General features: G+C 43.4%; 1 protein-coding gene across 3 annotated transcripts; it reads right to left on the bottom strand.

Moving 5' to 3' along the window:
- Nucleotides 1-19320: 19320 nt before the first annotated feature.
- On the bottom strand, nt 19321-23007 carry LOC119355613 (pentatricopeptide repeat-containing protein At4g17616-like). 3 transcript variants are annotated; one of them, XM_037622440.1, is made up of 4 exons: nt 22789-23007; nt 22491-22708; nt 22221-22396; nt 19321-22107 (listed from the first exon to the last, which is right to left on the bottom strand). In XM_037622440.1, the coding sequence occupies exons 3-4, from the start codon at nt 22296-22298 to the stop codon at nt 20113-20115; spliced, it is 2073 nt and encodes a 690-aa protein (XP_037478337.1). In that variant the 5' UTR covers nt 22299-22396; nt 22491-22708; nt 22789-23007; the 3' UTR covers nt 19321-20112. The 3 variants fall into 3 exon arrangements, with proteins under 3 accessions (XP_037478337.1, XP_037478339.1, XP_037478338.1); XM_037622442.1 differs by having other exon boundaries at nt 22529-22708; XM_037622441.1 differs by having other exon boundaries at nt 22812-23007.
- Nucleotides 23008-27544: the final 4537 nt, after the last annotated feature.

Below are 27544 nucleotides of genomic sequence, written 5' to 3'. Positions count from 1 at the left end.
CCATCTTACCAAATTAACCATTCGACTTACCCATGCGGTGTGGGAAGAAAGAAGTATTGGGACTGCGTATCCAAGCAATTGATGCCATAGACTCCTCCGTACAACCTTGTAAGCGAAAAAGAAGTTGCAGTGTGCCTGTACAAAGAACTAGCGTAAGTTCAGTTACCTGCTTCTCGGAATTTTAGTTAGCCACTTATTGCAAAATTGTTCAATTATGATGCTTGGCTTAATTTAGTTTGCTACTGATTACATAATGGCACAGCCTGTTAATCATATTGTAGACTGTGCCTATCTATGTGTTTGATACTTACTGTTAATAATTACCTGTTTGCCTTAACTTCAATATCTACTTGTTTGTTTAACTGCTTTGCTGCTGCAACAGCGGGTTACAATGATGTTAATAACTACTTTTCAGCATCCAATTAAAACTCTTTAATTCCTTGTTTGTTTAACTGGTTTGCTGTTATAACTCCCAGTTGAGATGTTTTGCTAACTTCAACTTTTCTGAATCCAATCGGAACTTTAATGGCAAAACAGGTTAGCCCAGGATCAAAGAGCGAGGTCCCCATGGATGTTGCATCATCCCACAGTAGTGGCACCGGCCCAATCATGCATTATGAATTGCCAACTACTGATGCTCTAGAGGCTAAACTAGTGGTAGAAAGAGATTATGCTTCTGCACTTAGAGATGAAGTTGACATGTTGAGGAAGCAAACAGCACAATCACAAGCAGTACTCAAGACAACCATTAAATATTTGGTGGATTTCAAAACGAAGCAAGCTGAGACTGACCAGATTGTTAAGGTCCTGAAGGAAAAAAGGAAATTAAATTCCTACTTGGTAAATCATAAGTGAAATGTTCTTTCCATAGTTGAATAACCTTTGTGTTGTCTGTTCATGTAATCGATCAAACCATTTGTCTTAGAGATCATGTAATAATTGTTTTTTTGTTTTTTTGTTTGTAATTTTATTTGAGCACAAGTCTGTATTAATTGATAAGACTTGGAGACATTTCATTTGGATTGCTGTGCCAGACCTACAAATATGCCAATCGGGCTGAATGTGCATTTAGCAATAGTAGTATAGATGGACCATAAGTGGCACGCATCAGAAAGGGCCAAGATGCTGGCTAAAAAAGGATGTTGTTGTAGCCAAAAAAAAGTACAATGGCCTGGCTTATGTATGTTAGTTGATATTATTCATCCATATACTCTATAAGTGTTTATATGTCTGTTAGTTCCATACATTCTTGGTTGATAGACTCGGTATTTGAATCTTGATACATCACTTGTGTACATATCTAAATGGGAGTACACATTATGCTGCGTGTGTCATTTGAGTTGGACATGAAGTGTTCCAAATATTCGAATTCACCTTAAACTAGATTCTAGTTTCTGAATTTGAGTATCGGCATTTGTAAACCATATTCATATATGACAGTGGAATACATCTTTGTCGTCCTTTTGAAGATATATAAAAACACATAGAATGATTTATAAAGATTCATATAGGAATACAAAATGGATTCGAATTTAGTTGCCAGGGTAAACGTGGATGCTTATTGTCCCAAAATTCAAAAGAAACAGCAAAATGTCCACTCCCACATTGGCTGCCCGAAGCCAAGTGTTTGGGAGATGGAAATTACTGTCTACCCATTACACTGACAATCCATCAGCCCGATTTCCACTACTCTAAATAGGGGTAGGTTAGTAACTTCAATTAGACGTGACACGACCGCCTTTGAGCCCATTCCGACACGGTGGGCATCAAACATGGGCGGCAAAACTCATTTGATTCAAGCTTGTCCGAAAGACCTCTGTTTCTCCCTCCATTCCCCATTCATACACGGTGGGCGGCAAAACACCCTCTCCTCGTCCGAAATAGATGTAGGCTAATATTTTAAATAGGGGCAGATGTGTAACTTCCATCAGACGTGACACAACCGCCCTACCTGTCAGCCCCGTTCATACACCGTGGGCGCCAACCGTGGGCGGAAAAACACCCTCTCCTCACCTGAAATAGTTACTGACAAATATTTGGGAGATGCGAGATTACCGTCCTATCCCCAACCGACGAGACGTCCAAATTTGAAACGGGTGATAAGTTCATAACTTTCCCATATTTCAGACAGGCGCGTCCCAAAAACATGGTTCCCCGTACCTCTCCCTCCATTTTCCCATTCATACACCGTCCATGCTAGAACACCCCATTCCCACACCAGCCTCCGTCCGTCACCCCATCCATCGCCGCCGTCCTCCACCACATCCATCACCACCGTCCTCCACCATGCCGGAGCGCCTACCAAGACCGCGTCGTCCACTGCTAGAGATGGACGTTTCTCATCCACGGCGACGGACCAATAGCCTTGCATCGCGTCCTCTCGCTTCATCGGCGCCGTCGTCCTCTTTGCCGGGGTCGCTCACACGACCTTCTCTTCCACCGCAATGGGACTTATCCCCCGATGCACCCGTCTACCGTCGCAGATCTGCTTCAACGCCACCGACAGCCATCACACCCCCGATGCCTACACGGCGCCGCAAGAGAGGTGGTACTTCATATCTCCTCAACTTTTTTATCTCAACCAGAAAATAGATCTTAACTTGGTTACTCTACTTTCTTTTCAGCTCTTAGAATTTAGTTCTTAGTTCGAAGCAAACAATGGATGCTAAATATCATTTCTCCGGTTTGCAGCTTCAAATCTGCCATGGCACAGCCATAATACGGTTTAATTGATCATGCTTAGGGTTTAATTGATCATGTTGGTTCCGTGGTGGTTTCTTTAATAGAAATCAGAGGGGAAACCCTCTTTTGCTAAAAAAATATATGCTTAGAGTTTCCCCCTTTTATGATCACTATACGATAATACATGCTTCGTTTCATAATAACACTGCTCCACCCATCAAGCTAAACAAACTTAGTTGTTCAAATACGAATCTGATATTATTAAAACAGAGTTGTTTAATTGGTCAGCTAAATGTTCCTAAATTAGTTTCGAAAATGCATGTTCGCCGCTCGGGTGTGTATCTCTGTGTGTGGTCTGGTCAGCACGGTTGGGGAGGTGAACTTTGCATATGCAGGGGTTTATAGGGAGACACTCTCCGAGTTGAAACCGCAATGCATTCCATAGATAATCTGACTACTTTTTATGTTTTCATGAATCTCAGATTTTGAACAGCATCATAATGATTATGAGCTTGCGCGCATGAAAAGAATAAAGCAGAACAATGACATGGCTGTCAAACTTGGCATTAAGGGACTGAAATCAAGTCTGGATGCAATGCAATGCAAACACTCTCCACCTACAGATTCGTGCTCAGAATATGATCCTAACAGTGATTCTGAGCTAGAGGGAGACCTAAGTCAATGTAGCTCCCTAGTGGAGGAGTCAGAGGAAGATGCCCTATCTTATTCACCCATCAAGGTACTTGCTCTAACTTTCCAAGGTTACATTGCTCGCACATATCTTGCAACTGATGCTTTGCATTGCTTCTACTTTGTTGAACTGCCATTAGCTTAGTTTACACATCATGTATGTGAATACGCCCTGCCTATCCATTTTCAGTACATATTCCATCTGTCATCATACCATATTTATCCATTCAAATGTTGTTCTTGTGTATCAGACGTTCAAAAGGAAGAGGGCGATTGCTGATCGTGGAGGAGCACAAGCAAAGTATTTGGAAAAGGTAGTGGCACCTGATAAATCAAATAGCCCATTAGGTGTAGTTGCAATATCACCTGACCCACAAAATACCCCAACTCTAGCAGACTCTAGCCCTACTACACTGGTCATTTCTGATGCCCCAACTCAGCAGACCCCAACTGCAGCAAACAGTATGATTATGCCAGTTGACATAGCACCAGCTGTACGATGCAAAACCCCCATTCCAACAAAGAGTACACCAAATCCAGTTGCCAAATCCCTTTTTGAACCAGAGAGAGCCCCAATTGCAGCAAATAGGACCCCTGTTCCATTTCTTCCCAGTTTAGAAGATGAAGCTTATGTTGTTGTCAGGAACTTTGTGCACATCTTTCCTTCATGGAAAGATTATACCGCAGACACAGAACAATTCCAGTCTTCCTCCGCAACTTACGCGTAAGTAATGTACTAATGTTATTCATGGTCATTACTGCATATGTTTCTGCTGACAGAAGACACAAGATTTCATTCTTTTAAATAGGCGAGGCGCAAACTGGATTGTGATGATGAGCAAGGGTTGGTTGCGCTTTTCAAGCACTCGTTGATGAAGTATCATTCCTACCTGAGGCAAGCGCACTTTGATGGCAAGCCTCTGAACGAAATTTCTGTAAAGTCTCCAGTGCTACATTTATCCGACGGTGACTGGAATAATCTTGTTACCCATTGGTCTCGGCTGCAGCGTAAGGTACTGTCTATGGTATCACATCACAATTTGAACTACATTTCTGCATTTGCCTTAATGTCTCACTTGTATGAAAACTGTTAGCAGAAGAACATTCGTTCTCAAGGGACCACAGAATCTCGCAACTGTACTGCACACTGCATTGCTCTTGTGAGTACCTCTTGCCCTGTATGACCATACTTACTTTCATAGCTGTTTGATTATGTAGCATCACTGCACATGTTAGCCTCGTAGTCGTCCATTTGGTGGACATTATAAGATCCGTATGGACTCTTACATAAATTTAGAATCAACCCAATGCTTTTGAAGAGGTTTAGCTCTGCAGTCCTCTTGTAAGGACTGAACATGGTCTATCACTGTACTTACATTAACAGCTACTCCCATTGTCCCATAATATAAGAATGTTTTGTAAAGTACACTAGTGTTCAAAACACTCTTGTATTATGGGAAGAGGGATTGGTTCATTTTGGAGCATTCTGCATCTTATCTCCCTCGCCCACCATTTACTAAAAAAATCTGATCTATATTTAATCTTACCAACAAGTAGAATACACAGACAATGCCAGTGCAGAAGTGTAGCCCATTGCTCTTGTCAGTACATTTTGTCCTGTAACGCTTGTACTTCCATGGATTGGTAGTTGATTATGTAGCATCAATCTGCATCTTATCTTCATTATCCTCTATCCCTTCCAGTATTATCATATCTATAATTACTCTCTACAAAATGTAGAGTACAGGCAATGCTTATGAAGAAGATTATGTGCTGAAATTCTTGAGTTATCCTTCCCTTGCCATGGAGAAGGGCATTATAAAGCCGGTGTTAACTGTTAATGTAAGTTAGTCCTTCTAAAGCCTTTATCCTCAACTGTTGTTTAATTTGCTCATACTCCCTATCATTTACTGCTGTTTAGTTTGCTGTTTCTACCAAAATGCATGTTCGTAAGAACCGTATGTTCTAAGTTTTACTTGTAAAACCAAATTCCTTATTCATACCATGCACATTACTTAATACTCCCTATATGTATGCTTGTTTTTGTGGATCTATAATTCAGTGTGTGGTGAAGCAGCCCAAGTTTGCACCTTGTCATCTCCTGTTTTATCTTACTGATGTGGCTGATGATATGAACAACATGCCATGCACATTACCCAAAATAGATACAATGATTTTCTTTGCCCTTCATCTATGCTTGTTATGTTAACATGGTAATCCAGTAGTGTGGTGAAGCTCCCCGCATTATGAACAATGCCAAATTATGCTATTGATATTTTGAACATACTCTTTATTTTCTAATTTGAAATTGGATAGAATTGACAGAACAGTTATCATCTTTGTTTATACACGTGCAAAACCTGTCATCTCTCTGCTTTGTTTCAGGGTGATATGCTTGATGGCATGCACAAGTCCGCTGAAGGCTGTGAGACAAACCCAACATATATTGCAGCAAAGAAGGAAAAACATCTTGAAGATAGCGAGACAACCCCAAAGTCTTGTCTTGATGCAGTGTTCAAGTTACTTGAGACTAACAGTCAGACAAGCTCACAGAATTCGTTGTCTGAATCAGTTCGACTTCTTCAGTCCCAAGTTCTAGCAGAAAGGCATTCTGCAACTCAACTTCGACTTGAAGTCCTATCTCTAAGAAAGATTGCGGAGAACACCAATGAGAACCTCATCGCTAAATAGCTACACCTGGAAGCTATGACCGACATGCTAGGCCGGTTTCATAGCCTTGCTCAGCAGCTTGCGCAGCAGTTCCCCCGCAAGGCTAACCTTTCTTGAACTGTCTTGGAAGTGGTCTCGGTTCAGTATTATTTTGTTACGCTGCAATGGTGCCCAGTTTTTGTAATCTGCTTCTTCGTTGCGCTTTATGATCACTGGTGGCGAACTTTGATACCCAGTGGATGTAATATACCTTAAATCCTTTATTGTGTAGTGTAGGTTTATTCTTAGTTACTATGCTGTAATTTCTTTATTGTATAGAGTAGGTTTGTTCTTAATTCCTACTAGTTACGCAGCAGCCCGAAATGAACCCCGGCCCATGATTGTGTGAATCAAATCACGGGCTTTTAACAGGCCAAAATTGTCTGGGTCCTTGTTTGGCCCAATCAGATATCGGCTGCGAGCAGGCCGGATGCAAACCGGGCCGTAGTTAGGCCCAACTATATGACGGGCTTTTAACAGGCCGAATTTAATATAGGGCCGAATGTTAAACGGGCCCTTAACAGGCCAAAACTAATATCAGGACAAATTACTAAGTGGGCCCTTAGCAAGTGGGCCCAAAAGCATAGTGTCCAGTTGACGGGCCGAATCTAATATGGGCCATAATTGAGCCCAAAGCCTCTTAAAGGGTCGGACCTGATCTGGGCTGTAATTTGGCCCAGAACGTGGTAGGCTTTTAACGGGCCGGATCTCATATGGGCCACTATTAGGCCCGGAGGGTGGCAGGCCATTAATGGACCGGATCAAATATGGGCCGGCATTTGGCCCAAAACATGGCAGCCAGTTAATGGGCCGGCCTACTAGGGTCCTCAAAATCTTGTGGGCCTACAGCTGGGCCGGTCCATTAATGTCGGCGAAATCTCATGGGCCTTTAGCTGGGCCGGCCCATTATGACCTGCAAGAATCTTGTGGGCCTTTACCTGGGCCGTCCCATTATGGCACAAAAAAATCTCATGGGCCTTTACCTGGGCCGGCCCATTATGGCCCGCAAAATCTTGTGGGCCTTTAGCTGGTTCAGCCCATTATGGTCTGCAAAATTTCATGGGCCTTTAGCTGGGCCGGCCCATTATGGTCCGCAAAATCTTGTGGGCCTCTGAGACGTCTCCAACGTATCTATAATTTGTGATTGCTCCATGCTATATTATCTACTGTTTTGAACTGTATTGGGCTTTATTTTCCACTTTTATATTATTTTTGGGACTAACCTATTAACCGGAGGCCCAGCCCAGAATTGCTGTTTTTTTGCCTATTTCAGTGTTTCGGATAAACAGAATATCAAACGGAGTCCAAATGGAATAAAATCTTCGGGAACATGATTTTCTCACCGAACGTGATCCAGGAGACTTGGACACTACTCCAGGGGATCAAAGAGGAGGTCACGAGCGTGGGGGCCCCCTAGGGCGCGCCCCCCTGCCTCGTGGGCCCCTCGGTGCTCCACCGACGTACTCCTTCCTCCTATATATACCTACGTACCCCCAAACAATCAGAACAGGAGCCAAAAACCTAATTCCACCGCCGCAACTTTCTGTATCCACGAGATCCCATCTTGGGGCCTGTTTCGGAGCTCCTCCGGAAGAGGGCCGTCATCACGAAGGGCTTCTACATCATCCTAGCCCCTCCGATGAAGTGTGAGTAGTTTACCTCAGACCTTCAGCTCCATAGTTAGTAGCTAGATGGCTTCTTCTCTCTCTTTGAATCTCAATACAAAGTTCTCCCCCTCTCTTGTGGAGATCTATTCGACGTAATCTTCTTTTTGCGGTGTGTTTGTTGAGACCATTGAATTGTGGGTTTATGATCAAGTCTATCTATGAATAATATTTGAATCTTCTCTGAATTCTTTTATGTATGATTGGTTATCTTTGCAAGTCTCTTCGAATTATCCGTTTGGTTTGGCCAACTAGATTGGTAGTTCTTGCCATGGGAGAAGTGCTTAGCTTTGGATTCGATCTTGCGCTGTCCTTACCCAGTGACAGAAGGGGCACCAAGGCACGTATTGTATCGTTGCCATCGAGGATAACAAGATGGGGTTTATTTCATATTGCATGAATTTATCTCTCTACATCATGTCATCTTGCTTAAGGCGTTACTCTATTTTTAACTTAATACTCTAGATGCGTGCTGGATGGCGGTCCATGAGTGGAGTAATAGTAGTAGATGCAGAATCGTTTCGATCTAGTTGTCACGAACGTGATGCCTATATACATGATCATGCCTAGATATTCTCATAACTATGCTCAATTCTGTCAATTGCTCAACAGTAATTTGTTCACCCACCGTAGAATACTTATGCTCTTGAGAGAAGCCACTAGTGAAACCTATGGCCCCCGGGTCTATTCTCATCATATCAATCTCCATCACTTTAATCTTGCTTTGCTTTTTTACTTTGCTTTTACTTTTTGCTTTGCATCTTTATACTAAAAATACCAGAAATATTATATCTATCAGATCTCACTCTCGTAAGTGACCATGAAGGGATTGACAACCCCTAATCGCGTTGGTTGCGAGTAGCTATCGTTTTGTGCAGGTACGAGGAACTTGAGCGTGGCCTCCTATTGGATTGATACCTTGGTTCTCAAAAACTGAGGGAAATACTTACGCTACTCTGCTGCATCATCCCTTCCTCTTCGGGGAAAACCAACGCAAGCTCAAGACGTAGCAAGAAGGATTCCTGGCGCCGTTGCCGGGGAGTCTACGCAAAAAGTCAACATACCAAGTACCCATCACAATCCCTATCTCTCGCATTACATTATTTGTCATTTGCCTCTCGTTTTCCTCTCCCCCAATTCACCCTTGCCATTTTATTCGCTCTCTCTCTCTCTCTCTATCCTCCCTCTCTATTTGCCTCTTTTGCCCACTTGCTTTTTGTTTGCTAGTGTGCTAGTTTGCTTGCTTGTCGTTATGTTTGAAATTGGGAAAGTTATCGCCAATATGGGTGATAACAATATCATGGAAAATTCTGATGCTCTTGCTGAAGAACCCCCTACCTACCATACAAAAAGATTTTGAATCAGTAGTGGTAATATTATTGGGAAAGGAGTTATTCAAGATTTCTTTACTTGTGCCGGTGCTTTGCCCTCTATGGGCGGTTCTCCATAGAACAAGTAGTCTTGCGGACGCTATTGCCATGCTTATTCTTGAACTTGAAAGGCAATTTATGCATATGCACCCATCTATACAAAGAGTTTTCCTAGAATTTTCTAATATCGAGCATTCCTCTGTTAAGCGTGTCGCTACTATCTTTTTGGCTCATGAATTCAGATTTATAATAAAAGAAGCCAAAGGAACCTTTGCGCACTATAGGGTGGACGCTGGTCGTCCTCCCATAGAGTCTATCCTCTTCGATCAAGAAGAAATTATGTGCTTTCAATCTCCTGACTATGTTGCTTTCAATGAAAACCTTAGAAAAAAAGGTGCCAACCAATATTTTAATTGATAGAATCTCTGAACTTAATGATGATTTGGCTATTCGAAATAATGAGCTAGGATACTCTCTTGACTCTAGGCTCACAAAGTTCTGTCAAAAGAATGCTTATAATGATGAATTGGTTGTACATTACGAAGGGCCGAAAGAGGAACCTATACCTCCTAAAATTGATCTTGGGGACTTCTGTCCTATTAAATTTAGCCCTTTTGATTACTTTTGCTTGCCTCAAAGAAAACTTGCTGCTGAACATAGAGAATATGAAATGAGCTTCACTGATCTATCTTATTACTACGGCAATACTTAGATCTATCTTCGCTTTTATGCCTAGCTAGGGGCGTTAAACGATAGCGCTTGTTGGGAGGAAACCCAATTTTATTTTTATTCCTTGCTTTTTGCTCCTGTTTAGTAATAAATAAATTATTTATCCTCTGTTTTGGTTGTGTTTTTTGTGTTTAATTAGTGTTTGTGCCAAGTAGAACCGTTGGGAAGACTTGGGGGAAGTCTTGTTGAACTTGCTGTAAAAAACAGAAACTTTAGCGCTCACGAGAACTGCTGTCATTTTTATTTGAACAGTGTTATTTAGTTAATTATTTTTTCATATGATTAATAGATAAATTCCTCACGTCCAGCAATTTATTTTAGAATTTTTGGGGTTCCAGATCTTGCGCTAGCTACAGATTACCATAGACTGTTCTGTTTTTGACAGATTCTTATTTCCGTGTGTTGTTTGCTTATTTTGATGAATCTATGGCCAGTAAAATAGTTTATAATCCATAGAGAAGTTGGAATACAGTTGGTTTAACACCAATATAAATAAAGAATGAGTTCATTACAGTACCTTGAAGTGGTCTTTTGTTTTCTTTCGCTAACGGAGCTCACGAGTTTTCTATTTTGAGTTTTGTGTTGTGAAGTTTTCAAGTTTTGGGTGAATTCTTTTGATGGATCATGGAACAAGGAGTGGCAAGAGCCTAAGCTTGGGGATGCCCATGGCACCCCCAAGATAATCCAAGGACACCAAAAAGTCAAAGCTTGGGGATGCCTCGGAAGGCATCCCCTCTTTCGTCCACTTCCATCAGTAATTTACTTGGAGCTATATTTTTATTCACCAACATGATATGTGTTTTTCTTGGAGCGTCTTGTACTATTTGTGTTTTTGTGTCTTAGTACGCCACAATCATCCTTTCTGTACACACCTTTTGAGAGAGCCATACATGAATTAAAATTTGATAAGAATACTCTATGTGCTTCACTTATATCTTTTGAGCTAAGTAGTTTTGCTCTATGTGCTTCACTTATATCTTTTGAGCTAAGTAGTTTTGCTCTATGTGCTTCACTTATATCTTTTGAGCTAGTTAATTTTGCTCTTTGTGCTTCACTTATATCTTTTGAGTGTTATAATTTTGTTCTATGTGCTTCACTTAGATCTTTTAGAGCACGGTAGTGGATTTGTTTTAAAAGAAACTATTGATCTCTCATGCTTCACTTAAATTATTTTGAGAGTCTATTAATAGCATGGTAATTTGCTTAATAATAGTATGCTTGGTATTCAAGATTTGTGAAACTTTCTTTTGAGTGTGTTGAATACTAAGAAAAGATTGAAGCATGATAATTGTTTTGAGATATGGAGGTGATAATATTAAAGTCATGCTAGTTGATTAGTTGTGAATTTGAAGAATACTTGTGTTAAAGTTTGTGATTCCCGTAGCATGCACGTATGGTGAAACGTTATGTGATGAAGTCGGAGCATGATTTATTTATTGATTGTCTTCCTTATGAGTGGCGGTCGGGGACGAGCGATGGTCTTTTCCTACCAATCTATCCCCCTAGGAGCATGCGCGTAATACTTTGCTTTGATAACTTCTAGATTTTTGCAATAAGTATATGAGTTCTTTATGACTAATGTTGAGTCCATGGATTATACGCACTCTCACCCTTCCACCTTTGCTAGCCTCTCTAATACCGCGCACCTTTCGCCGGTATCATACACCTACCATATACCTTCCTCAAAACAGCCACCATACCTACCTATTATGGCATTTCCATAGCCATTCTGAGGTATATTGCCATGCAACTTTCCACCATCTAGTTCATCATGACACATTCATCATTGTCATATTGCTTAGCATGATCATGTAGTTGACATAGTATTTGTGGCAAAGCCACCATTCATAATTTCTTCATACTTGTCACTCTTGATTCATTGCATATCTCGGTACACCGCCGGAGGCATCCATATAGAGTCATACTTCGTTTTAGAATCGAGTTGTAATCATTGAGTTGTAAATAAATAAAAGTGTGATGATCATCATTTAATAGAGCATTGTCCCAATAAAAAAAGAGAAAGGCCAAAGAAAAAAAAGGCCCAAAAAAAAGAAAATAAATAAAAAGGAGCAATGCTACTATTCTTTTTTCCACACTTGTGCTTCAAAGTAGCACCATGATATAGCGAGTCTCATATATTGTGCTTCAAAGTAGCACCATGTTCTTCATATAGAGAGTCTCATATGTTGTCACTTTCATAGACTAGTGGGAATTTTACATTATAGAACTTGGCTTGTATATTCCAATGATGGGCTTCCTCAAATTGCCCTAGGTCTTCGTGAGCAAGCAAGTTGGATGCACACCCACTAGTTTCTTTTGTTGAGCTTTCATACATTTATAGCTCTAGTGCATCCGTTGCATGGCAATCCCTACTCACTCACATTGATATCTATTGATGGGCATCTCCATAGCCCGTTGATACGCCTAGTTGATGTGAGACTATCTTCCCCTCCTTTTTGTCTTCTCCACAACCACCATTCTATTCCACCTATAGTGTTATATCCATGCCTCACGCTCATGTATTGCATGAAGATTAAAAAAGTTCTGAAAAAGTTAGAGTATGAAACAATTGCTTGGCTTGTCATCGGGGTTGTGCATGATTTAAATACTTTGTGTGGTGAAGATGGAGCATAGCCAGACTATATGATTTTGTAGGGATAACTTTATTTGGCCATGTTATTTTGAGAAGACAAAATTGCTTTATTAGTATGCTTGAAGTATTATTATTTTTTATGTCAATATAAACTTTTGTCTTGAATCTTTCTAATCTGAATATTCATACCACAATTAAGAAGATTTGCATTGAAATTATGCCAAGTAGCACTCCGCATCAAAAATTCTATTTTTATCATTTACCTACTCGAGGACGAGCAGGAATTAAGCTTGGGGATGCCTAATACGTCTCCAACGTATCTATAATTTTTGATTGCTCCATGCTATATTATCTACTGTTTTGGACTATATTGGGCTTTATTTTCCACTTTTATATTATTTTTGGGACTAACCTATTAACCGGAGGCCCAGCCCAGAATTGCTATTTTTTGCCTATTTCAGTGTTTCGGATAAACAGAATATCAAACGGAGTCCAAACGGAATAAAATCTTCGGGAACGTGATTTTCTCACCGAACGTGATCCAGGAGACTTGGACCCTACTCCAGGGGATCAAAGAAGAGGTCACGAGGGTGGGGGGCGCCCCCCTAGGGCGCGCCCCCTGCCTCGTGGGCCCCTCGGTGCTCCACCGACGTACTCCTTCCTCCTATATATACCTACGTACTCCCAAACGATCAGAATAGGAGCCAAAAACCTAATTCCACCGCCGCAACTTTCTGTATCCACGAGATCCCATCTTGGGGCTTGTTCCAGAGCTCCTCCGGAAGAGGGCCGTCATCAAGGAGGGCTTCTACATCATCCTAGCCCCTCCGATGAAGTGTGAGTAGTTTACCTCAGACCTTCGGGTCCATAGTTAGTAGCTATATGGCTTCTTCTCTCTCTTTGAATCTCAATACAAAGTTCTCCCCCTCTCTTGTGGAGATCTATTCGATGTAATCTTCTTTTTGCGGTGTGTTTGTTGAGACAGATGAATTGTGGGTTTATGATCAAGTCTATCTATGAATAATATTTGAATCTTCTCTGAATTCTTTTATGTATGATTGGTTATCTTTGCAAGTCTCTTCGAATTATCCGTTTGGTTTGGCCAACTAGATTGGTAGTTCTTGCCATGGGAGAAGTGCTTAGCTTTGGGTTCGACCTTGCGGTGTCCTTACCCAGTGACAGAAGGGGCACCAAGGCACGTATTGTATCGTTGCCATCGAGGATAACAAGATGGGGTTTATTTCATATTGCATGAATTTATCTCTCTACATCATGTCATCTTGCTTAAGGCATTACTCTGTTTTTAACTTAATACTCTAGATGCATGCTGGATAGCGGTCAATGAGTGGAGTAATAGTAGTAGATGCAGAATCGTTTCGATCTACTTGTCACGAACGTGATGCCTATATACATGATCATGCCTAGATATTCTCATAACTATGCTCAATTATGTCAATTGCTCAACAGTAATTTGTTCACCCGCCGTAGAATACTTATGCTCTTGAGAGAAGCCACTAGTGAAACCTATGGCCCCCGGGTCTATTCTCATCATATCAATCTCCATCACTTTAATCTTGCTTTGCTTTTTTACTTTGCTTTTACTTTTTACTTTGCATCTTTATACTAAAAATACCAAAAATATTATATCTATCAGATCTCACTCTCATAAGTGGCCATGAAGGGATTGACAACCCCTAATCGCGTTGGTTGCGAGTAGCTATCGTTTTGTGCAGGTATAAGGGACTTGAGCGTGGCCTCCTACTGGATTGATACCTTGGTTCTAAAAACTGAGGGAAATACTTACGCTACTCTGGTGCATCATCCCTTCCTCTTCGGGGAAAACCAACGCAAGCTTAAGACGTAGCAGCCTCTAGTTGGGCCGGCCCATTTAAACTTGTTGGGCCGTGCCACGTGTCGACGTATCATAGGCGCCTTCTGTCCAGTGAGTGGATGACATCTGTCCCGACGATGAGCCGACACGTGTTTCCTCTAGCCAATGATGATTTTACACGTGGAAAATCCCCATTGGTTGGGGCTGGTAACGGGTTATCGGATCCAAAACCCGACCCGATAGCTTAACGGCGTTCCGTTATGGTGGATGCCACGTGTCGGTCACCCTTGACGAAAGCACTTCTGTGACGCGCGATTTATCGTCATGGAAGTGGACACTTCCGTGATGATAATTTTCGTATGTCATGGAACACTTCTACGACAGCACAGTTATGACTATCTTGATTCTGTCATAAATTTGTCATGGATGTATATGCATGACAAAAAAGCGACCTACTGTGACAAACACGTATCATCACGGAAGTGTATTTTTTTGTAGTGCCGGTGCGACACCTTGATCTCCATCATAGCATCATTGTCGTCTCGCCAACTATTGCTTCTATGACTATCGCTACCGCTTAGTGATAAAGTAAAGCAATTACAGGGCGATTGCATTGCATACAATAAAGCGACAACCATATGGCTCCTGCCAGTTGCCGATAACTCGGTTACAAAACATGATCATCTCATACAATAAAATTTAGCATCATGCCTTGACCATATCACATCACAACATGCCCTGCAAAAAAAGTTAGACGCCCTCTACTTTGTTGTTGCAAGTTTTACATGGCTGCTACAGGCTGAGCAAGAACCGTTCTTACCTATGCATCAAAACCACAACGATAGTTCGTCAAGTTAGTGCTATTTTAACCTTCTCAAGGACCGGGTGTAGCCATACTTGGTTCAACTAAAGTTGGAGAAACTGACACCCGCCAGCCACCTGTGTGCAAAGCACGTCGGTAGAATCAGTCTCGCGTAAGTGTACGCGTAATGTCGGTCCGGGCCGCTTCATCCAACAATACCACCGAACCAAAGTATGACATGCTGGTAAGCAGTATGACTTGTATCGCCCACAACTCACTTGTGTTCTACTCATGCATATAACATCTAAGCATAAAACCTGGCTCTGATACCACTGTTCGGGAACGTAGTAATTTCAAAAAAATTCCTACGCACAAATAGGATCATGGTGATGCATCACAACGAGAGGGAAGAGTGTTGTCTACGTACCCTCGTAGACCGAAAGCGGAAGCGTTAGCACAACATGGTTGATGTAGTCGTACGTCTTCACGATCCGACCGATCCAAGTACCGAATGTACGGCACCTCTGAGTCCGGCACACGTTCAGCTCGATGACGTCCCGCGAACTCTGATCCAGCAGAGCTTCATAGGGGAGTTCCGCCAGCACGACGGCGTGGTGACGGTGATGATGTTGCTATCGATGCAGGGCTTCGCCTAAGCACCGCTACGATAAGATCGAGGTGGAATATGGTGGAGGGGGCACCGCACACGGCTAAGAGATCAAGAGATCAATTGTTGTGTCTAGAGGTGCCCCCTGCCCTGTATATAAAGGACCAGGGGGAGGAGGCGGCCGGCCAGGGGAGGGCTCGCCAGGGAGGAGTCCTACTCCCATCGGGAGTAGGACTCCCTCTTTTCCTATTTGGAGTAGGAGGGGAAAAGGAAGGGAAGGAGAGAGAGGAAGGAAAGGGGGCGCCCCTCCCCTTCCTTGTCCAATTCGGACTAGAGGGGGAGGGGGCGCGGCCTGCCCTAGCCACCCCTCCTCTTCTCCACTAAAGCCCATCTTGGCCCATTAAACTCCCCGGGGGGTTCCGGTAACCCCCTGGTACTCCGGTATATGTCCGAAACTCCCAGAAACCATTCCGGTGTCCGAACATAGTCGTCCAATATATCGATCTTTATGTCTCGACCATTTCGAGACTCCTCGTCATGTCCATGATCACATCCGGGACTCCAAACTACCTTCGGTACATCAAAACACAAAAATCATAATACAATCGTCACCGAAACTTTAAGCGTGCGGACCCTATGGATTCGAGAACTACATAGACATGACTGAGACATGTCTCCGGTCAATAACCAATAGCGGAACCTGGATGCTCATATTGGCTCCTACATATTCTACGAAGATCTTTATCGGTCAAACCGCATAACAACATATGTTGTTCCCTTTGTCATCGGTATGTTACTTGCCTGAGATTCGATCGTCAGTATCTCAATACTTAGTTCAATCTCGTTACCGGCAAGTCTCTTTACTCGTTCCGTAATACATCATACCTCAACTAACTCAGTAGTTACAATGCTTGCAAGGCTTATAGTGATGTGCATTACCGAGTGGGCCCAGAGATACCTCTCCAACAATCGAAGTGACAAATCCTAATCTCGAAATACACCAACCCAATAAGTACCTTCGGAGACACCTGTAGAGCACCTTTATAATCACCCAGTTACGTTGTGACGTTTGGTAGCACACAAAGTGTTCCTCCGGTAAACGGGAGTTGCATAATCTCATAGTCATAGGAACATGTATAAGTCATGAAGAAAGCAATAGCAACATACTAAACGATCAAGTGCTAAGCTAACGGAATGGGTCAAGTCAATCACATCATTCTCCTAATGATGTGATCCCGTTAATCAAATGACAACTCATGTCTATGGCTAGGAAACATAACCATCTTTGATTAATGAGCTAGTCAAGTAGAGGCATACTAGTGACACTCTGTTTGTCTATGTATTCACACATGTATCATATTTCCGGTTAATACAATTCTAGCATGAATAATAAACATTTATCATGATATAAGGAAATAAATAATAACTTTATTATTGCCTCTAGGGCATATTTCCTTCAGCAAGATCTATCTAGAAGAGGCATAGCAATGAGAGGGGAGAGTGTGTCTATGTACCCTCGTAGACCGAAAGCGGAAGCGTTGAGTAACGCGGTTGATGTAGTCGAACGTCTTCGTGATCCAACCGATCAAGTACCGAACGTACGACACCTCCGTGATATGCACACGTTCAGCTCACTGACGTCCCTTGAACTCTAGATCCACCTGAGGCCGAGGGAGAGTTTCGTTAGCACGACGGCGTGTTGACGGTGATGCTGAAGTTACCGACACAGGGCTTCGCCTAAGACCTACGACAATATGACCGAGGTGGAAATCTGTGGAGGGGGGCACCGCACACGGCTAAGAAATCAACTTGTGTGTCTATGGGGTTCTCCCCTCCCCCGTATATAAAGGAGCGGAGGAGGGGGCCGGCCGACCTCAAGGGGCGCTCCCCAAGGGGGGAATCCTACACCTATTACGAGTAGGTTCCCTCCTTTCCTAGTCCAACAAGGAGGGGAAGGAAGGAGGAAGGGGAGAGAAGGAAGGAGGGGGGCGCCGCCACCACCCCTTGTCCAATTCGGACTGGGGGACCACGCCACCTCCTGGCCGGCCCTCTCTCCTCTAAGGCCCATGGTGGCCCATTAACTTCCTGGGGGGGTCCGGTAACCCTCCGACAATCCGGTTTTATCCGAAACTCTCCGGAACACTTCCGGTGTCCGAATAACATGGTCCAATATATCAATCTTTATGTCTCGACCATTTCGAGACTCCTCGCCATGTCCGTGATCACATCCGGGACTCCGAAACAACCTTCGGTACATCAAATCACATAACTCATAATACATATCGTCATCGAACGTTAAGCGTGCGGACCCTACGAGTTCGAGAACTATGTAGACATGACCGAGACTCATCTCCGGTCAATAGCCAATAGCGGTACCTGGATGCTCATATTGGTTCCTACATATTCTACGAAGATCTTTATCGGTCAAACCGCATAACAACATATGTTGTTCCCTTTGTCATCGGTATGTTACTTGCCCGAGATTCAATCGTCGGTATCATCATACCTAGTTCAATCTCGTTACCGGCAAGTCTCTTTACTCGTTCCGTAATGCATCATCCCGTGACTAACTCATTGGTCACATTGTTTGCAAGGCTTATAGTGATGTGCATTACCGAGTGGGCCCAGAGATACCTCTCCGACAATCGAAGTGACAAATCCTAATCTCGATCACTATAAGCCTTGAAGAGGTCGAAGACCACGACATCGCGTCGCCGCCGTGCTCTGCGCCCTGCCAGCCGCCGCTAACCCTAGCTTCTCACCACCAGAATTCCCCAATCCTTTAACACGAGCGCACCAGTCAACAAAAGCACTTGCTGGCCCACAAGTCAGGTCAATCCCGGTTGACTACTGCTGTGTCATCGTTTTTTGGCCTAAAACATGATTAGGGTTCAATTTGGACTGGGATTAGAGAGTTGAGTGTGCTGATTCCTGGTATTTGGAGTTCGGGGTTTGATTTAGATAACACCTGCTTGTTGGATTATATGTTGAACATAATATTTTGGAACATCGTTCCAGTGACAACTATTATGAACAGTAAAATATTGGAGGGTTTTTTAAAAAAAATGGGGGTGTTAAACTTGGTCGACTCTACTCACACGTGTATTTTCGCGAAGAAATGACATCTTTGGTATTCTAGGAAAAAAGTTCAAAATCAAAGCTATAAAAATACAATGTTTGAAGTTTCCTTTTTTTCGGTTTTCTCTTTCCATGTCGCCTATGGCGATGATGTATGTACTGCTCCCGATCTCCATAACAGAAAAGTCAGCAATTGCTGGATCTTTCAAAAGAAAATTGTTTTGAAGTAATAATGGTACTAAGATCTGAGTTCATTTTCTTCGCTGAGAAATTTTGGGGTATCAAACTTGGTCGATTGGTTGACATCCGTGGTATTCTAGGGCTTCCCGGGGTGAACATTTGCAAATGATAAATAACATGTTAATCTACAACCCGCCAGTTCAAGCATACAGCAGCAGCAACAAACCCTACAATGTTAGTACCATCATACGCTTCAGTGCGACACATGTTTCAGGGCTAGCAACCATACAACAAACCAACCCAGGTGCATATTTTCGGTACATCTATCCATTCATGTCATTTCAACGCATGCAACCTGAAACCAAACCATGCACCTGAAGGAGAATTCCTTGCTCGCACATTCATAAATTCCACGAGGCCGCAACATGCAGCCTAAGGCAAAACTACACCTGAAACTCGTTGGTTCCAGCAACAGAATCAACAAGTAGTTAACACACCGAACTGGTAGCAGTGACACATCTCTTACTAAGATCTGAACATATGTCAGGAAGTAGTCAAACACTCAACTACAGAACTAACTGTAAAAACTTCAGAGCTCTTGCCACCCCGAACATCTCCACTGACTGCAAAAGAGCGACTGCTCTGTTTCTCTGCTGGAAGAGCAAGTTCCTGAGAATAATCTGGTAGGGTTGGCTTGAAATGACCGAGCATGCTGTAACTAAGAGGCTGGAAATCCACCACGGCATCCGTATACTCCAAATATAACCGAGCAGTGCCAACATGATCCTACACATCAAAGGTTCAAAACTTGTTGGACCACACCACACCTACATAAATTCGAGATATCGTACAAATTCATGTGTGCATCATACTGCCACAGAAGCTGCTGCTACCGCGAGCAGTGATAACCATGCATCAACACAATTGATCATCAGGGACATGAATAGAACATACTGGGCAGTGGGCACAATCCACATAGGTTGCAGCATAGTGCCACAGTTTATGAAAATAGAGACTTCTCTCTCCAACGGTTTGCCCAATTCAAATGTGATCCACTCTCTAGAATTACCAGACTTTGATGATATGTTACATTGGAGAAGAATGCTGCACTGCTGGGCTATGCAACAGAAAGTGTTTCCAAAAAGCAAGAGAATTACAGCACTGTACTCGGCTTTATCTATTTGATGCCTGCCCATGTCCTGAAAGCTCGGACATCATCAATCCTTTTGCTCTGAGCTTCTGTTTTGTCATGCAATGAATTCAAGTTCCTATACAGATTCTTGTGCAGCCTCAGAAAGGCCTGCCTGTATTTCCACTTGTCGCAGTAAATATTATGGGTTGACATGTAACTTATAACCTCCATCACCCTTGAAAAATAGCCACCTTTGAGGAAATCTAAAACTAAGCAGTCAAGCAAATCCCTGTCCACAGATATTTCTCTGTAGTCGAGTCTGCGTTTTATTTCTCCCCACAGTATGGTAATCTCCCTATACATGCTTAATGACGAATATCCACACAGTATATGGGAAAAGGTATGCAGATTGGGTCTAATATTTTGCTCTCTCATGCGTTTATATGTGCTCAGAGCATCTTCCATCATGTTTGCCTTGCAGAAGAAAAGAATTGAATTATTGAACTCAAAGGTTAAGTGGTCTCCAGGGTTATAGTGTTCAGTTTCTTCAACCAAACTGGAAAGCAAAGATGATTTAGTTTGGGGGATCTCATCCTTGACTATTTTGGCAATGTCCTTTATGGTAAATGATGGACTAGTATGAAATTCCGCCATGGTCGGTGCTATTTTCTGTATCTGTTGGAGAAGCAAATTGAATTCTTCGGGTTTATGATTATTCTCGTATTCTCTGAGAAGAGACATGTAAGTACCAACCCCGACAGGAATCTCAGCTGACTCTAAAGCATCCAGGATATCATGAGAGGCATGCAACCATCCCATCTGAATGCAGGCATTAATCACATCTGAAGCAGAAATTCCCTTTAGTTCTTCCTTATGCAATGTAATACAGAAGCTAGACAATGCACCCAGTTTCTTTGCTTTCACACAGCCTACGATAAGCTTAGCAACAGCCTTTTCACTAGGAACAAGATTTCCACTGAGAGGAACAACAAGTCCAGACTGGTTTTTTGTATCTAACACAAAACCTTTGTCCAATTTTGTGGGGTCAAACATTATTCTGTATCCACTTTTTAGGTTACCAGAGCCAATTTGTATCACACCTTGTTTCTGCACATCATTGTCGGAGAAAGTGCATGACTTTTGTTGCCGATACAGATCGATTATAAGATCTGCAGCAGCATCCATGTCATTACCACTGAATTGCAAGCTCAATAAACTGTCGTAAAAATGTAGATATTGCTGAGAGAATGGCAAAGAGGAGAAAGAATTGATGCTTCCTTTCATGGTCATCAATTCATCTCGCTGCCCAACCATTTGACAGACCCGGCTAGCGACCGCCATTGTATTCACATCAGCCACAACCCCGACCAATGACATCAGCTCCATTATTTTCTGGGCTGTGATGATGCATTTGAAGTTAACACAAGACTCCAAAATCATATTGAACAAGGTGACATTGTTCTTTATTGGGTCCAATTTTTTCAGCTGTCGCCTATCTGAAATTTGATCCAAGAAACACTCGCAGGTCTCAGCCAGAACATCAGCTGCAAGATAGGATCCTACTTGTGACTTCAACATGTGCAAAAACACCATGCTCAATATATCAGCATCAGGAAGCTTGCCGCTCTCCAGTATGATCCTAAGAACTGCAGAGGCAGGAACAGGTGTCTGATCTCTTGCAAGTGCCAGAGCTAGCCTCATCAGCGAGCTAGAGTTGAGAAGATTGCCGTTACACTGATAAACTGACAGAACCAAGTCATACGCTCTCTGAAGCCACCTTCGACTAGATGTGTACGACAGTGACACAATCACACCATTCAATACCCTTGGCTCGGGAAGGCCATGCAGGCTTTTATAATTGCCAAATGCTCGCAGCGCCTGGTCGACATTGCCATCCTTGAGAGCAACATCAATCGTCCTCAGTAGAGTTTCACGGGATGGCGCTTCCCATGGCAGAATCGAGCCGGCAGTTGTTCTCATGGGAAGACACTGCGCAGCTAGAACGCGATGCAGCCTCCATGGGCCCCCGCCGCAATTTGCCTAGGACAAGTGCAAAAGCATTTATCTTAAATTCCAATTGATTAAGAAGAAGAGAAACTATGGAACCCAAGTACACTCGAATTGTACATTGATCACCAAGGTAGTGCTCTTACAGTGAAGGCAGCTCCGGCAGCCCGAGAGAAAAATGGCAGCCTGCAGCAATGGCGGCACGCCCGGAGCAAGATCCTCATTGCTTCAATCAAGCATAGACATCACGCTTGGAAGGTGAACCGGAGAGAGGGGATCATACAGAACAATCCAGGAAATATGAAGCGGTGGACTGATGCAACTACACAAACATGGAATGGAATATTATAGAGATTTGTTAACTACTAGAAAAACATCGAGATCGAAACTAGGAGTTACGCGCTGCGAAACCATACATTATTGGAGGCCTGAGAGGTGAGATTGAGGCGTGAACCTGGCTGGCCGCATCCTCCGCCCCCCGTCGCAGCACGACGGCGCCGCCCAAGCGCGTCTGCGCCGGGATCTCTGTCCTCCCTCGATGCGCTGACGCCGCGCAGCCGCAGCCCGAGATCGCCTCCGAGCTCACCTGCTAGCTAGAGGCGTCGCCGCCGGCTCGTCGTGGGTGCCTGGCCGCCTGAGATGGGATGGGAGCTGGGGGTTAGGAAACTAGATGGGCTTTATCGGGGCATGCAGGCTCAGAGAGAGAAGGCCAACCACTCACGGGCCGCAGCCCACACCTCACTCGTCGTTCTCCTCTTCCGCGCTGATGATGGCGCTGAGGGAGAATCCCCTTCCCCCCAGCTCACCCGTTCCTCCCGCCGGCTCCTGAATCCGGCGACCGCCCAGGCCTCCGTTTGCCGGCGCTGTATAAAAGAAGCGTCGCGTCATCCTTCCACCTCCAGCGGACTGGCGTGGCGTGGACCGTGGAGTGGATTTGAAGACCGGAGAAGCGGAGATCCATCCAGGGTGATTTCATTTCATTTTCTCGGTACGGAATCCCTAAGGTCTTGTTCGGTTCCACAGGGTTTTAAAGGGTTTGAAGCAGATTGGTAGGGATTAAATCCTCAGCAAGTCAAAATCCATATCAAATCTCTCCAATCCTCTTCAATCCCTTTGTGGTGGGGATTAACCGAACAAGGCCTAAGGTGTTTTATCTTGAATTGTTGTAAAAAAATGTATATAATCCCTCTAAGTACCACGTTTTGTAGGCATATGTAACGCAAGTCCTTAAACCAACGCCACAAATGTTCGCGGACATGTTGGGAGCCATCCAACAATGACGGCAAAATTTCTTCATTTGTCTGGTGGCCGCGCCCACATCTTCTGCCCCGGCCTCCATCCGCCACCGCACCAGTGGCCATAGCGGAGTCCAATTGACCTGAAAATTTATAGAGAATATTTTTAGAAAATATAAAAAATACTGGAACAAAAAGATATCGGAGAAGAGTCCCGAGACCACCACAAGGGTGGAGGGCGCGCCCTTCGTCCTTGTCGTCGCCTCGTGGGCCCCCTTGACTTGTCCCCGACGCCAACACCTCTTATAAATCCCCAAAACCCCAGAACAGAACCTAGATCGGGAGTTTCGCCGCCGCAAGCCTCCGTAGCCACCAAAAACCAATCGGGACCCTGTTCCGGCACCCTGCCGGAGGGGGGAATCATCACTGGTGGCCATCTTCATCATCCCGGCGCTCTCCATGACGAGGAAGGAGTAGTTCACCCTCGGGGCTGAGGGTATGTACCAGTAGTTATGTGTTTGATATATCTCTCTCGTGTTCTTGATTTGGCACGATCTTGATGTACCGCCAGCTTTGCTATTATAGTTGGATCTACAATGTTTCTCCCCCTCTACCTTCTTGTAATGGATTGAGTTTTCCCTTTGAAGTTATCTTATCAGATTGAGTCTTTAAGAATTTGAGAACACTTGATGTATGTTTTGGTGATCAACTTGCGGGTTCTGTGACCTTGTGAACTTATGCATAGGGGTTGGCACACATTTTCGTCTTGACTCTCCGGTAGAAACTTTGGGGCACTCTTTGAAGTTCTTTGTGTTGGTTTGAATAGATGAATCTGAGATTGTGTGATGCATATCGTATAATCAAACCCGCGGATACTTGTGGTGACATTGGAGTATCTAGGTGACATTAGGGTTTTGGTTGATGTGTGTCTTAAGGTGTTATTTTAGTATGAACTCTAGGGTTGTTTGTGACACTTATAGGAATAGCCCAATAGACGATCAGAAATGATAACTTTGAGGTGGTTTCGTACCCTACAATAATCTTTTCGTTTGTTCTCCGCTCTTAGTGACTTTGGAGTGACTCTTTGTTGCACGTTGAGGGATTGTTATATGATTCAATTATTTTATCATTGTTGAGAGAATTTGCACTAGTGAAAGTATGAGCCCTAGACCTTGTTTCGAAGCATTGCAATGCCGTTTTCGCTTACTTTTGTTACTTGCTACCTTGCTGTTTTTATATTTTTCAGATTACAAAAACCTATATCTACCATCCATATTGCACTTGTATCACCATCTCTTCGCAGAACTAGTGCACCTATACAATTTACTATTGTATTGGGTGTGTTGGGGACACAAGAGACTCTTTGTTATTTAGTTGCAGGGTTGTTTGAGAGAGACCATCTTCATCCTACGCCTCCCACGGATTGATAAACCTTAGGTCATCCACTTGAGGGAAAATTGCTACTTTCCTACAAAACTCTGCGCTTGGAGGCCCAACATGAGTCTACAAGAAGAAGGTTGCATAGTAGACATCAATGGGTACACGGATCGTGCCCCTCGCTGGAAGAGAATAAATCTCAAACCCCCTCGGTTCATCAGGAAGCCAAGTGAAGTCATGGATCTAATGTAAACAATCTAGATCAATGAAGTTCTAAGCCACTTGTTCTCAAGACTGTAAGCAACTATTAGCAGTTAATCAGATTCTCGGGGGCTACACCCAGTGGGTTCACTCATTGTGCCCCCATTAGAAGAAAAAACATCAATTCCGTCGGTTAATCTACAACCTAAGTGAATCCATGGATTTAACATAAACAATCTAGATCTATGAAGAATTAGAATTACTTGTACTTGAGACTCTAGCCAGCTGCCAACAATTGATCATAGTTTCAGGGGGTACACCTAGTGGGTGCACTAGTCGTGCCTCCACTAGAAGGAAAACCTAAAGGGTTTCATTCGGTTATGTCAATCCAACTAAGAGAAAAATGATCTGGTCATCTGAATGGAAATGAATGACACTTACTCTAGTACTTACTCAGATATTCGCCGTCAAGATCCCATTTGACTTGATTAATTCTTCTAACCGAGATTCCATTGTTGGCCCCTACTATTGGTGTCGCGGGTATCAGGTACCCACGAACCCTCCCACGCGGGGTCTACAATGGCTTCTTGCTGGAAGATCACCAAGACATGAGCATAGCTGAAGAGTCGTCCAAGGCTCTTCTCTGAAGATACAAGCGAAGCAGGGCTTGAAAGACCTCCAGGCAGGTCATTGGGAGGTACTATTTTCGATGGCCCTCAACTTCCACACCAACAATAAGGTGTAAGAAAATGTCAAGATGGCAACATCCTTTCTTGGGAACACCAAAGGCATGGGCTCCCGCAAAGGAGACGCTCCCTTGGGAATGACTCGTTCAACCTAATCCACAACGCTCCAGGTTCGACCCACCAGGGTGACAACACCTTATTGCCACAGTGGCCCGGCCCAGCAGCGGTGCAGCTCGCGGGCCTTTTCCATCGCGTGGCACGCCGAGGTCGCCTTCCCCTTGAGCGGTTGTGCCGTGTCAAACATCTAACCCCTTCTTTCGCATGCCTAACACCAGTTACGTGTGTGGCAAGGTAATAAGAGGCGGTTATGCTAAGCGGCGGTGATGGGATGTGCGTCCGTTCCCGGGCTCAGGAGAAGAAGACACATGCCCCTGCATTTAATGTGTAGGTATGTAGTAGGTATCCCACTATATATACACGGTGTCTAGTGTACTATCTATAGCCATGTTGGTGACCCTTGCAATATAAAAGGAGGCCCAAGCTATAAAGGGAGGAGGATTCAGTTCAGGTCATATCTTAGATAGGCTAGATAGAAAGGAAAACCTGCTCGTTCCCTTTGCGAGACAAGCAGGCATTCCACGATCTTTATAAGCTCTCCTCGCCTAAGAAAGCAACCAGCAGGAGTAGGGTTTTATGCACCATGTGGACCAAACTTGGGTAAAACATCAGTGTACCCATCACCTTCATCGACGTAATATCGGTGTCCACCACGCCACCCTCGAACAAGCAAAAAGGTCGCCCCGGCCCCTGGTGTCGCGTGCTCTCGAGCATGGCCCACGACCTACTTCATCCTCTGAAGACCAGCCACATCCCTAGTCTGGTGATGACCTAGGCTAGTTATTCTTCTTTGGATCATGTCTAAAATTCAAATGAATTTGAAGTGGGGATTGATTAAACCCTAGCACCACATTAATAAACTAGATTTAACTAAAATATTTCACAATGAACCCAAAATGCCCTTAAAAATGTTCATGATTTAAGGAAAAAGGTGAAAGCCTTAACCAGAGATGATGCACATATTTTCCATGGCATTTATGGCCTTTGAATTAATCCATATTGTATTTGAATTGAAGTTATAAAATCCTATAAATATTTTTATAGCTCCAAAGTAGGTTATAATTCAAATAAGCTCTTTTCACTGGCAAGTTTGAAATCATAGTTAAGTTCTATAATTATCCAATAAGATTTATGTTTTAACTCAAGAGGCAAATGACATGCTTTTCCATAGACCATTTTATAAGGAGACATAGTGTAACATCCCAAATTTTCAATTTGGAATGTTATACATAGATCATTCATGCATATCATATTTTATTGCATTTTCGTTCCGCAATCCTCGAAATCCTAAGCAACTCAAGGACCCTCGGAGAGAGTTGGGGATTACCCGGGTTTCATATTTGCTTTTTATCAAATAATGAAACGAGGATTTTTGATTTTGATTATTTTTCTCTCCGAAAAATATTTCATAATAAAATATATGAGAGGAGATAATATGACTTCTCCAAAATAACTGAAATATTGGAGGAAAAATATTAAAATCATTTATTAGATTTTATTTGGATTTTATTTTGCATTAGAAAAATTGCACGTTTTCAAAATTACATTTTAGGGCCAAGAAAATGTTCATCTCATCCTAAATATTTTATTTAGACGGTGAAAATTTGTTTTGACATTTTTAGAATTTTATTTTATTTTCTCGGATTTTTTTGAGCTTCGGCGGAATTGTTTTTTTAAAGAACGCGCCTAGGCCGACTGGGCCGAAGCCGAGCCGCCGTCGCCGACTCGGACACGAGTTCGAGCCGGACTCCGCCGCCGCCTTGCCCCTCCCCTAAGGCACCACCTCCGCCCCCCCTTTATAAGCCGCACCCCGCCGCCCTTGGATACCCACCCCGCCACGAGCCGCCGCCCCAG

Source organism: Triticum dicoccoides, chromosome 2A (genome assembly GCF_002162155.2).
Source record: "Triticum dicoccoides isolate Atlit2015 ecotype Zavitan chromosome 2A, WEW_v2.0, whole genome shotgun sequence".
Classification (NCBI taxonomy): domain Eukaryota; kingdom Viridiplantae; phylum Streptophyta; class Magnoliopsida; order Poales; family Poaceae; genus Triticum; species Triticum dicoccoides.
The sequence above is the reverse complement of the archived record's forward strand: the minus strand, read 5'-3'. Positions and strand labels throughout refer to the sequence as shown.

Bases quoted from the DNA above. Each gene is read 5' to 3' on its own strand.
- LOC119355613 (XM_037622440.1), bottom strand. From the start codon at position 22,298: ATGAGGATCTTGCTCCGGGCGTGCCGCCATTGCTGCAGGCTGCCATTT. The intron at 22,108-22,220 runs GTAAGAGCACTA...CACTTGTCCTAG, and splicing joins CTGCCGGAGCTGCCTTCACT to GCAAATTGCGGCGGGGGCCC.